Source organism: Hoplias malabaricus, chromosome 5 (assembly GCF_029633855.1).
Source record: "Hoplias malabaricus isolate fHopMal1 chromosome 5, fHopMal1.hap1, whole genome shotgun sequence".
NCBI lineage: Eukaryota > Metazoa > Chordata > Actinopteri > Characiformes > Erythrinidae > Hoplias > Hoplias malabaricus.
In genome coordinates this window covers 51,702,712-51,715,513 of record NC_089804.1, presented here as the reverse complement: position 1 = coordinate 51,715,513, position 12,802 = coordinate 51,702,712, and the positions used below count along the sequence as shown (strand labels likewise).

The following is a 12,802-nucleotide window of genomic DNA, read 5'->3' as shown; positions in this document are numbered from 1 at the left end:
TTCCTCCGTTAAACATAGATGTCCTGTTGATGTTTGTGTGAAATCTCACCTTATCTCGTTTCGCTCTTCTCGTCCAGTCTGAGGGACATTCTGCAACAGAGCCTCCTGCAGCCCAGAGAGATGACTCTCCTATGGACATTGACCAACCTTCTCCTTTGGAGCAGGACCAGGCTCCTATTGGTGAGAGTTCTTTTGTACTGCAGCACTAGGAGTAAAGCCAAACTATGACCCAAAAATGCTCAGATTTTGTGAGTGTGTATGGAGGGCTATGGATCTCTTGAATGTTCTCTTCAATGACTACTGTACTAGAATGAACTCCTTAAAACCCAGTGTTTATATAGCTGACGTCTCACAACACGACTATACCATAGAGAAAATCTTGCATTGCAACACTTGCTCATGTGCAAGTTCATTGTAAACCCTATCTGTATAAATGTAAATAAAGATTTCAGCATAACTTAGTCAATTTATCACATTTCAAATAGTCTTCTGAACTCTTAAATGCCTGGGTGCGGTCTGTGTGTGTTTGAGTTTAAAGCAATGTGTTATGTCACCTGTGGTATTGCTCTAGAGTAATTTAATGCAATAACAGCAGAGTGGGCCACTGTGGCACTTAAAGAAATTGTGCAGTGCTTTGAAGTTCTGAGCAGCCGAATGTCAACGCAGTAAGCAGAACAAGCGATATATATTTAATAAATATTTACCTTGTTAAGCTTTTAAAGTGCTGTTCCACATGAAATACAGCATTTTGATTTAGGACCTTTTTAAAAAGTGGTTGTTGGTTTAATGAAAACTAAAGGAAGATATTTGTGCTCAGGTGAGGACAGCAGCAGTCAGCAGGAGCAGGAGGAGAGGCTGCCTGAATTGCCGCTGCTGAGCGAGCAGTTATTATTGGATGAGCTGTGGGACATGCTAGGGGAGTGCCTCAAAGAGCTGGAGGAATCTCATGACCAGCATGCTGTCCTGGGTAATCGAATATTACATTTACATGTGTAATGATTTAATGATGATCTTCGTGTTGAATTCACACTGTTCTATGTTTTCAATGAACAGTTCTGCAGCCAGCAGTGGAGGCCTTCTTCCTGGTGCATGCCACAGAGCGTGAGAGTAAGCCCCCAGTGCGAGACACTAGAGAAAGTCAGCTGTCGCACATCAAAGATGAGCCGCCTCCTCTGTCTCCAGCACCTCTCACTCCTGCTACTCCCTCATCCTTGGACCCCTTCTTCTCCCGAGAGCCCTCCTCAATGCACATCTCTTCCAACCTCCCTCCAGACACACAGAAGTTTCTGCGCTTTGCTGGTGGGTCAATCTTCCCCCTCAAAAACTACATGGAATTGTCTCACACTTGTTTTATACTTTCTACAGCCCTGTTAGTGTAAATACAGCACAGATGTTATTTTAATGCTTTTTTTGTGGTGGTCTGGTTCTCTTAAACAGAAACTCACAGAACAGTGCTCAACCAGATCCTGCGCCAGTCTACCACTCACCTGGCTGACGGCCCATTCGCTGTCCTTGTGGACTACATCCGTATTCTTGACTTTGATGTCAAGCGCAAGTAAGACTTAACAGATGCACTATTAATTTAAATTTTACTATTGCCCTTTTCTATCTTTTTAACTATTTGCCTGTTCTCAGAGATTCCTCCGCTTAGTTTTTAGCTTTATGCTTATTATTAGAGAGGACTTGGGTTCTTTCATTGTCCTGTGCCCTGGTTGAGAGTGTATAAACCTCTGTCTGTCAGGTATTTCCGTCAGGAGCTGGAACGCCTGGATGAAGGTCTCAGGAAGGAAGACATGGCTGTGCATGTGAGGAGAGACCACGTCTTTGAAGATTCATACAGAGAACTGCACCGCAAGAGCCCAGAAGACATGAAGAATAGATTGTAAGGAAAATCACACACATGCACTGCTCTGTAGTTTTAAGTTGAAACCTACATTCTAAAAATATGTCGATGTACAGAAGCAGATGTGGTTGCAACAAACATTTAACCAGTAAATTTTACTGAAACTTGCACCATAATCCTCTCATGAGATCTAACTAAGATCATGCTAAGAGTATGAGGGACAGTGACAGATTTGATATAAAAATAAATTTAACAGCAACTTTTGCTTTTTAGATGCTATCTCCCTTCCCTCTCACTGATACTGGTTCTGCTTTTCAGGTACATAGTTTTTGAAGGAGAGGAGGGACAGGATGCCGGTGGCCTGTTAAGGGAGTGGTACATGATCATCTCCAGAGAGATGTTTAACCCCATGTATGCACTGTTCCGCACATCACCTGGAGACAGGGTCACCTACACCATCAACCCCTCTTCTCACTGTAATCCAAATCATCTCAGCTACTTCAAGTTTGTGGGGCGTGTGGTGGCCAAGGCTGTCTATGACAACAGACTGCTGGAGTGCTACTTCACACGCAGCTTCTACAAACACATCCTGGGAAAAAGTGTTAGGTAGGTCTCATTTTTAATGCAACAACTTGTTCCGTTTCAGTGGAATGGGTTTTGATGCCGTTTTATTCCAAGAATAGCATTAATCACTAAACCGTTTAATTATGTTTCCCCTCAGATACACAGACATGGAGAGTGAGGATTATCCCTTCTTCCAGGGATTGGTCTACTTACTGGAAAACGATGTGTCCACCCTGGGCTATGAGCTGACATTCAGCACAGAGGTACTACTTGCCTTCACACACCCTTCTTTGAGAAGACAGAGGTCTCGTAATTGGATTTATTTATTGTACTTGTTACTTATTTGCTAATTATCAGGGCTACGTTGTTTATATAATATGAATAATTCTTTTTAACAACGTTTACCCTCCACGTTATCTGTAGTAAAAACTGATGCCCAAATGCTCGCACGTTTTACGTTGCTGGGATAAAATTTTATTGCTACAAATTGAATCACAATTTTAATTACACTAAAAATAATCAAACTTTATTAAATAGATTTTATTGTTTTAACAGCCCTGTAATATCCAATCTATTCTTTATTTCTCAGGTCCAAGAGTTTGGTGTTTGTGAAGTGAGGGACCTTAAGCCCAATGGGGCAAACATCCTGGTGACAGAGGAGAACAAGAAAGAATACGTGCATCTGGTGTGCCAGATGAAGATGACAGGTGATCTTTTTAGTCATGCATATGTACAGAAAAATACAGGACATTTTGCACTTGTTTTATTATTATATAAAGAAGCCTGCAATTAAACGTGATGGACTGAGCAGAATCTGTTGTTTGTTTCTCCTGTTGTGTTTCGTAGGTGCAATTCGTAAACAGTTGGCAGCCTTTCTGGAGGGCTTTTATGAGATCATCCCCAAGAGGCTCATCTCCATCTTCACTGAGCAGGAGCTGGAGCTGCTTATATCTGGCCTGCCCACTATCGATATAGATGACCTCAAGGCCAATACGGAGTACCACAAGTACCAGTCCAGCTCTATCCAAGTACGTCTACACATTTCGTGTTCATTTATAAAACTGCAGCTCATATCAGACAAGCACTTTGTGATATTTCTATATGAAGTCCGGTCGTACGCTGTGATCATTCAATATTCCAAGTTAAGGTCAGACTAATGTCTCTGACCTCTGAGCTTTTTCCTTGTGCAGATCCAGTGGTTCTGGCGTGCACTGCGCTCCTTTGACCAGGCCGACCGGGCAAAGTTCCTGCAGTTCGTGACAGGCACATCCAAAGTGCCTTTGCAGGGATTTGCGGCATTGGAGGGCATGAACGGCATCCAGAAGTTCCAGATCCACCGTGACGACCGCTCCACTGACCGCCTGCCATCTGCACACACTTGGTAAGTTTTCTGAGATATGCACGGTACGGGGGACCTATGCATTGCTTACTGTGTAGATTTAATGTATCCATAATCATAAATTGCTCTGAGGTCTCTTAAAGTGAGTTTATCTATCTGCACTGAGCTAAAGTTGTTAAAGAAATGCTGTCTGACAGGAGTTTACTTTCTTCACAGCTTTAACCAGCTGGATTTACCAGCCTATGAGAGCTACGAGAAGTTGAGACACATGCTGCTGCTGGCCATTCAGGAATGCTCAGAAGGCTTTGGATTGGCCTAGAGACTTTCCACAACCCACATGGACATACACTTGCACACAGACACACACAGATTTAGACTTGCATAATGTTAACTTATGACACACACATGCATATTCACACTATTGTAGACATGGCCAAGACCTATTTCTAATCCATTTAAGGACAGACAGAGATGTATGACTGAATGACAGACGCGAGACAGACGTATTGACATTTGCCTACTACACACAAAGCCTCTCATTGACACACAGAACTGTATTTGGTATATTTGTGTGTCTCCCATCCCATTTAAAAATGCAGACCCGAGAGACAATATGGAGGATTTGCGTGGACTAATATAAAAGATATTCTCCATTTAGTTTTTCTCTGTACAGAAGGTTTGGGAGTTTATTATGTTTAATCCTTTTTTGTTCTTCTCTGGCTGTTAAAATAAGAGAAGGTTGTTTGTGTGCGTGAACAGGATGGTTATAAAATCTTTGGGGGAAAATACACTGATTGTCCTCTGTTGCTAATGTGTGACCTCACTAGCTTTGAAAAATGGGGGACTAGGGAAGGGGTGGGGGACGTTGAGTGAGAATTGAGTTTTCATGATCTTGCAAACATGCAGGGACTTTTCAAAGGGTGACATTTTTAGGCAAATTTTGTGGTATTTTTGGGAAGGATCACAGAAATTAGAGGAGGTGAAGGACTGAGCAGAACCACTGGCCGTCTGACGTGTGGTTACCGGACTGCTGAACCAGCCTCTCAGCAGCTAATCAGAGAATAAATTGCTACATAAATAAATGCATAAAATGGTGTCCGTTGTGTCTGCTAAAGTTGTTTCAACAAGTATCTTGGGAGTGGATGCATGACATGAGATGACATTACGTATAAATTGTAGATGTCCTCTTAAGTAAAGCTGAAGGGCTGTTTTGAAGACGCTGGAAGAGCTGACCAGGGCACTGTGCACTGTCACATTTGAGGTTATTGGTTCAGTCTTGGGGAAGCCGGGAGCGTGTGTTTTTCTTCTCTGCTGTGGCGCCTGTGACTTCATTCTTCCCCTGTGATTTTCTGCTGCTCTCCTGATGAACCAGATGAGACAATGGTGCAGTGAGGTCAGACAGACACAGAGGAGCTCTTTAGCATTAATTATAGTTAAAACACACCAGCACACTTTATTTATATATATATATATATATATGCAGTATGTAAGAGCAGTGGGCTTAATTATTGTTTTTTTTTTCTTGTCATTTCCCCCCCCTGCTCTCAATTTTAGTCTCTCATCTGATTGTTTTAAACTGATGTTAAGCAGTGTTTTACGAAGATTATAGATGGTATCTTCACTGAAGTGAGGACAAACAAATGGCTGAATGTTCCAACACAATGCAAGATGCCACAATTTTCCCCAAGCATCATTGTACAAGTATAGATGGATATTAATTTGACAGTTGTTTGATCAAATAAGAATCATCTTTTCGTAACGCAGTTAGTACTTCCTACTCTGGACCTAGAGTCCCCAAAGCTTCAGAGTATTAATTAGATCATTAATTTGAAGGGTGTGTTTAATGTAATGCTCACTCCAGCATTTAACAGTGATTTAAGTCACCCCAAGCATAGTGTTTATTAATATTTAGTATGTCTTCCGGACCTGTGGGCTATTCCACAGTGTTATCTAGCTAGATAGATAGGAAAGGGGTTGAGGGAGATGCCTATTAGACAGTCCTCAACTTTATCTAGCTAATTGAAAAAAGTCCTGCTTTCCAGAAGAAGCCCCACAAATGCAGGGTTTTAAATACAGCCTCAATTACCTGACACTAGCTCCTCAAGACATGACACTGATCTATTTCCCAATGTTATTGACTCTGCCTTTACTGAAGAACTGCTTTTTTTCTGAGCCCAGCTTTTGTACAAGTCTGTTTGTCTCTCCACATCCCCTTCCTTAAACATGCAGTGGTCAGCCAACCCAACATCTGAGTGACACACTAAATTTCTCTCGGACGCCATTGCTGTCTGGGCACTGATCGCACCACCCTTTCTCTCTCTCATGTCTACCCCTCTACTCCCTGACTCTACAGACAGCATGGCTCCACAAGGCCAGACACCTCATCAGATTCACTGTTCTCATCGGCTCCTAAGGGACATGATCCGAGTTTGGATTCATAGACTTGGAAGCTAAATTCATTTACCTCAGGTTGGTGGTAACCCTCCTGGTGCCTTAATTGGGTTTTCTACCCTCCCTCTCCATTTCTCTCTGCGTTTGCTCCTGCTGTGACTTCTTTATTGCCTTCCTTAGATTAATCATGAAATTGCCTGGCCTTATCTTCTCACAGGCAACAAACGATGACAGACAAAGTGTTTTTAATGTTTAATGCAGGGAATTTCAGCCCCTGCTGAGGCTGAGATGGAAGACAGATAAGTTCTAGCTAATGGTGACAGGCTTTTCTTCTTACAGAACACAAGCCAGTTCTCATTAGGGTATTTGCCACACTTGACTTACTATGCTAATCCCCTTCTTGTGATTTGCTGAAGATTTACATTTGAACTCAACTAGCAAAATCAGATCAGCCTGTGTACACTGTGGCCAAAAGTGTGTGGACTCCACTTGTTAGGAGGTAAACTCTGCTCTGGGAGGAATTGATGAAGACTAGATGTTTGAACATTGCTGTGGGGATTCGATAGTATTCAGCCTGAAGAACATTAGGGAGTCCAGTGTATATTAGGGTGTCCAGACGTCCTCTTTTACCCGGACATGTCCTTTTTTTTATTTTTTTTATTTCAGACTTAAAAAAATGTCCGGGCGGAATTTCACAAACGTGAAAATTTTGTTTTGCTTTCGTTCACAAACTAGTCCCGCCCTCCCCTACTCCGATTGGTTCGCTTGAGTGAGAAGGGGGCGTGGTGAAGTAGCCTAAAATCTTCTGATTGGACGGTCTGACTGAAGAGCAACCGTTATTCCCCCCGAGACGTGTCCTCTTTTTCACCATCTCAGATCTGGTCACCCTAAATATATTAGATGAGTTAATTCCACTGTTCAACAGCACATTCCTGGTGTTTTAGAAGACACTTCTAGCCAACGCTTGACACTGAGTATGGAGATGTTTGGATGTGGCTGCTCCAGAGCTAAAGTTACTGTAAATAAGGAGTTTCTACAAACCTTTGGACGTGTATTTTATAATCACAGCATAAACCGTCATTTTTAGATGGTACATTATAAATTCTATTCTTCATCTTAAAAAAAATTAAATTCAGGTGGTTTCTTCACTATCTGTTGCTCTCCAGTCTGCAGTTAAAAAAATAAATAAATAAAATAAAGCGGCTTGGTCAGGCATGCTAGCCTTCCTCTCTTCTCACCACAGGAAAAAAGCTTTCAAACAAACATCAAGAAAATAGATGATGATATTGCCGTATTCCACAGGCACGAATATTGTATTATTATTTTTTTTCGGTAATAACCCATTCTAAATTTTGGAAACTGCTAGCTGCATGAGAAACAGACCAAAAGTGCTCCAAAACTAAACAACTCGTTACAAACGGGATTCTGTGGTAATTCAAATTGTGAATAAATCTTACAAACAAATTCAACTCCAGCCAAGTACAAACTACAGTCGTTCTGCTTCTCAAACCTACTGCTCCATTTTAGAAGATGCACAGCTTCCAAATATAAACAAACCACAGAGAGCAGCGTTTCCCCACAGCTGTAGACACTACCATTAATGAGCCACAACATCCACCAGTGCAGCTGAGCAAGAGAGTGCAGTGGCTGAGTTTCAACACTAGGGGGAGATGTTTATTTTGAGAAATGCCTGTCACTACAGTGCGCCGAAGCCACTGACTGTCAAAATATTAGCACTAGTGTTAAATTCTTTTTGCTGATTTCACGTTTAGAATAAAATTTTAGTAGCTTGCACTGAGTGCATCCGATATTGCAAAAGCACAGTTCATGTTTTCCCTCATCTAAATAATGCAGATTCCTGTGAGTTTCTGCTGGGAGTCAGCTCGATAATTATTGACTCTGTGATTATGAATAATGCAAATGGAGCAGAGGAAGTGGAGAAACATTTTGAAGCAATTTAATGTAGAATATTTCATGACGAACGCATATGTGATGTAGTATGCTGTATGATTTCATGTGAAGTGGAATTTATACAGGCATTTCAAAAGTTTGGAACCTATTGACCTTTTAAACATTTTCTTGAGGCAAAAAGTATGCTTTTCAAACTGAAATACAACTAGAAAGGATGCTTTGTCATGATTCATTGTTTAATAGTTCGATCTAGAAGTTCGTGAAGATGTAATGTAGCGTAATTTTCTTTTACGACACAAATCCAAGACTCTTTTGTTTTACTGAATTTCCTGTCAAAAAGCATTGTCATGTAGTCACACATCCCATAAGTTCTTCCTTAAAAACGTTCTGTTTCTTGTGATATAAGTTATTCTACACACATTCACTGTTTATATTTAAACTCAACTGTGGTCCATCCATTCTTCAGAGAACACCAGTAGGTTCTTTGTTTAATCTAACCCTGTAAACATTGTGCCGTTGATGCAACGTTGCAATAACGTAATGACTGCCGTCTAATCAACGTTTTATTAAGGTTGAAAATGAAAGTTGAAAAGACGTCCAAACACAGACATTGAAAAGATAGCTATTAGACGTATTTTCGACGTCCACTGACGTTATTAATTGGTCCCGAAATAAATAACTTGTTTGAAACGCATTTTGGACGTCCACTGACGTTATCAATTGGTCGCCATTTTTAAGATGGATTTTGGACGTCCGTTGACGTTTAAAATTTGTCCTTGACGGACAGACTACTTTTAGACCTATTTTGAACGTCCAGGGACGTTCCTTGTTTACTGGGAAGCCTCTTGATAGGCCCTACACATCCTTTTAGACCCAGAACACTGAATTGTCTCCTTAATGGTGGTCTCTTGCTTCTTGCACAATGATACCTGCCGTAATAAGATTTTCACGTTTGAATATCCAATATATCTACAGCTCTGTTAATTTCCCTGGAAACATCTACCACTGCCTTACATCTTATAAATTAGGTCCTGATGAAGTTGTAGAATAAGATACACATGTATCTGCAACAAAGACAAAAACATGGACAAAAACAATGTCTCGGGGTTAAAAGGTTTGTTTCCTGACATTTGGGTGGAGCTGTATGACTGGTGATGGTGATGGTGCTATTTTATGAGCTATGGGATTTGTTCATTAAGGAAGAAAGGGTTCTGAGAAGAGGCCAGAACACTTAACATAATACAGTGTGCTGTGCTGAGTATAAATCAGGAGCAGTACTCTCCTCCCAGAGAGAGAGAGTTGATAAGGGCTGAGTGACTGCACTTGCCTAGCACCAAAGACGAAGGAGTTCATTAGTATAATTGGCTTCATGCTTTTAATTGACTTTATGGAAATGCATATTTCTGTGATGCTGGCGATGAAACGTTTGGCGCGAGCGGATTGAGGGGTTCACTTCGAGGATGTAATGCAGAGATATGAATAGCTCCATTGTGTGGTGACAGGGCCAATCATAATGTGCTCTACATAGCTTTAACTTGTGGTAGTTGGTGGTAGTTAATCTTTCATGATGAGCTCAACAATACGCTTTCTCACTTACTTACATAATCTATTGTGCCCTGATTTCAGCTCTGCTCTTTTTTTAGAACCAACAGAAAAAAAATCCTCCTTGAGCTGTTCAGTGTAATTAGCCGTAATGAAACTCCCAGGAAAAGTTATAAATAAGGCCAAGCGGAGAGAAACCTCCAACTTGGGTGGGTTACAAAATAGCCTACTTTAAAACCTCAACCCCTGTGTGAGAAAGCACAGTAAAGATTAAACCTCTCTCTGAAGATTCATTAGTAATTAATTGAACACATCCCAGGTTTCTGTTCATTTATATTACCAGATCACACCACAAATCTCCTGCATTTGTAAACATTAGCAGTGCACCAAAAATACCTTCCCTCTCTCTGTTCATTTATTATTTATTATTATTATTTTATTTCACTGTTTTCTTTTATTGTGAGATGTATTAGAGTGACAAATGCAGTCAAAAAATCATAAAGTGGATAGGACGGATAAAAACATGTACGTTTATTTGCATCATAAAGCCTTTAGTAAATCAGAATATTTTGCCCATAATTATGGGCAATATATATATATAATAAAAAATATTATTTTTTAAAGACTTCATATGGCAGCATGGTGGTGCAGCAGGTAGGTGTCGCAGTCACACAGCTCCAGGGACTTGGAGGTTGTGGGTTTGATTCCCGCTCCGGGTGACTATCTGTGAGGAGTGTGGTGTGTTCTCCCTGTGTCTGCGTGGGTTTCCTCCGGGTGACTGTCTGTGAGGAGTGTGGTGTGTTCTCCCTGTGTCTGCGTGGGTTTCCTCCGGGTGCTCTGGTTTCCTCCCACAGTCCAAAAACAAACGTTGTTAGGTGGATTGGCGACTCAAAACTGTCTGTAGGTGTGATTGAATGTGTGTGTGTGTGTCTGTGTTGCCCTGTGAAGGACTGGCGCCCCCTCCAGGGTGTATTCCTGCCTTGCGCCCAATGATTCCAGGTAGGCTCTGGACCCACCATGACCCTGAACTGGATAAGGGTTACAGATAATGAATGAATGAATGAATGAATGAATGAATGAACACACCCTGGAGGGGGCGCTAGTCCTTAGCAAGGAAACACGAACTCACATTTGTCAAAAGAATATGTTGGTTCTAAATAAAATCTCTTTGGAATGTGCTAAAATCACTTAAGGGCTTTTTCTGCTCTTGAGTAACTAGTACATGTTTGTTTTAAATAGTCTATATTTCCATAATTCTGTAACTGGTGATCTATTAGTTTAACTCACCATGTTCTAGGCAGTTGGTTTATAGACTGGGAGCTCTTTCCAGACCAACACATAGATCCTGGACATCACTGCTGGTCATATGACTTCATATCCAATAAATTAATCAGGCATATGAATGGACTCCACAGTCCAGTAATGCCACTATAAATCATCTGTAATGTCCACACCAGTCTCCAGCTTTCTGTGTCTTCTCTCTCTCTCTCTCTCTCTCTCTCTCTCTCTCTCTCTCTCACACTTTCTTCAGTCTGACTGGTTCAGATTCTCCCCTTTTTCCTCTCACATCCTTTTTTCCTGAGCTGCGGCACAATGATGAAGAACCTCGAGAGAGACACCAACGTCACACCGTGTCCTACTTTACGTCCTGAAGACTCTGCACTGCTGTAGACAGAAGAGAACTGATCTGCTGTTTCATGTGTCTGTGCTTGTGTCACTCTCTTGTTTGTGTGTGTGTGTGTGTGTGTGTGTGTGTGTGTGTGTGTGTGTGAGAGAGAAACAAACCCTGCCAACCTGCATAAACCTAAAATCTACAAAGAGAGTGCCAGTCAATAGCAGTCCTCACTGGACTCATTGGTTTGGCAGACCACACGACAATATTGACCAGCCGTAGACTTCATGCAGGCCAGAACTGCACTCTTGTCTTATTCTGTGAGAGGGGGAGGTAAATAGAACAACCAGAATGGGCTGGACAGCCGTATTTACACTGTATGAAAGCACTGCGTTGTCTCTGTCGGGTCTGTGGCCTGGCCTGGGTTACTGAGGGCTCTGCTCAGGCAGTTAATTGATTTAATTGAGTTCATTTAGCAGAAGTGATGTCATTTGCTCAGTGTGGCCTAGTGGAAGTTGGAGTGTAATTGAAGGATAATGACAGCGGCTGAGCAGAAGCCTCAGGCGTCATTCCATCACAAATGAGAAATCAACATGAGATTAGTTTAGCCTATCTGTGACTTTGAAAACATGTGGAAATATATATAAAAAGTAAACATATGTGTGTGTGTGTGTGTGTGTGTGTGTGTGTGTGTGTATTAAGCCTGTATCAAACCCACGCAGACACAGGGAGAACACACCACACTCCTCCTTTACATGTCTTATGGAGTGGTAACATGCTAATGCTAATACAAGGCTAAATGTAGCTGGTGACATGGCAAAGTGTCTCTAATGGGAACCACAGGCTTTGAAAATCACAAGAACTGCAGCATTAATGTTAAGCCTAGTCATGTATTCGCGTGTTGATTTTGTGTATTTTGGGGGGCACTGAACGTGGCTCCGTTCCATCAGCATAGTTTTTTGTTCCTTGTTGCTCATCTGCCTCTCCCTGTGTTTTTTTCCTTGGCACCAATCAAAGGAGCATTTAAACCTCTTCAAAAACCCACAGCGTCTGACACTGAGTTGGATGAAAACAAATGTGATTATTTCTGAAAGTTGGAGATTTTACAGATGGCTAGTTTGTCTGTATTTAATGGTGATTCATGGTCTCTCTGTCCAATCATCATTTACAAGTCACTAGACTCACCACACCTGAGCAGGGACTAAAAAGTACCAGTTCAGGAACGAGGTCCCAGACTTGAGGAAGAGCAAAAGAAGCTGAGCCAAGCTGAGTAGGCACCATGCCGTGGAAAAGCACCAAAAGTCTCAGTCAACATTAGGCACCAAAAACAGCCTTTGTTAATTGTCAGTGGGAAATGGGGATGTAAACATGAACTATGAGTGACTTTGGTGCCTACTGTTGCCTAGTTGTATCATAAGACAACTTCAGGGTCACTGATGAAGCCATGCTAATATATAACATCCGAAGCTTATTTTTTGCTGATAGTGAGCACTTGTGAGGAATTTTCAGCTTGCAAAATGTGAGTTACACAACATAAATAACAACATATAGGACTGGGAGGACTTTCAAGCTGTGTTAATGTTTTCCTTTCTTTGTAATG

General features: G+C 41.5%; 1 protein-coding gene across 14 annotated transcripts in view; it reads left to right on the top strand.

Annotated features, from left to right (window-relative positions):
* The window catches only part of huwe1 (HECT, UBA and WWE domain containing E3 ubiquitin protein ligase 1), a 40,929-nt gene extending 35,774 nt beyond the window's left edge, over positions 1-5,155 (top strand). For all 14 annotated transcript variants that reach the window (XM_066672519.1, XM_066672530.1, XM_066672526.1 and 11 more), the window contains 11 exons: positions 78-180; positions 818-967; positions 1,054-1,299; positions 1,438-1,555; positions 1,742-1,882; positions 2,162-2,449; positions 2,565-2,670; positions 2,997-3,114; positions 3,254-3,435; positions 3,598-3,788; positions 3,963-5,155. In XM_066672519.1, coding sequence (XP_066528616.1) covers positions 78-180; positions 818-967; positions 1,054-1,299; positions 1,438-1,555; positions 1,742-1,882; positions 2,162-2,449; positions 2,565-2,670; positions 2,997-3,114; positions 3,254-3,435; positions 3,598-3,788; positions 3,963-4,065 — 1,746 coding nt within the window. In that variant the 3' untranslated portion in view covers positions 4,066-5,155. The remainder of the gene's footprint in view (positions 1-77; positions 181-817; positions 968-1,053; positions 1,300-1,437; positions 1,556-1,741; positions 1,883-2,161; positions 2,450-2,564; positions 2,671-2,996; positions 3,115-3,253; positions 3,436-3,597; positions 3,789-3,962) is intronic.
* The last annotated feature ends 7,647 nt before the right edge of the window (positions 5,156-12,802 follow it).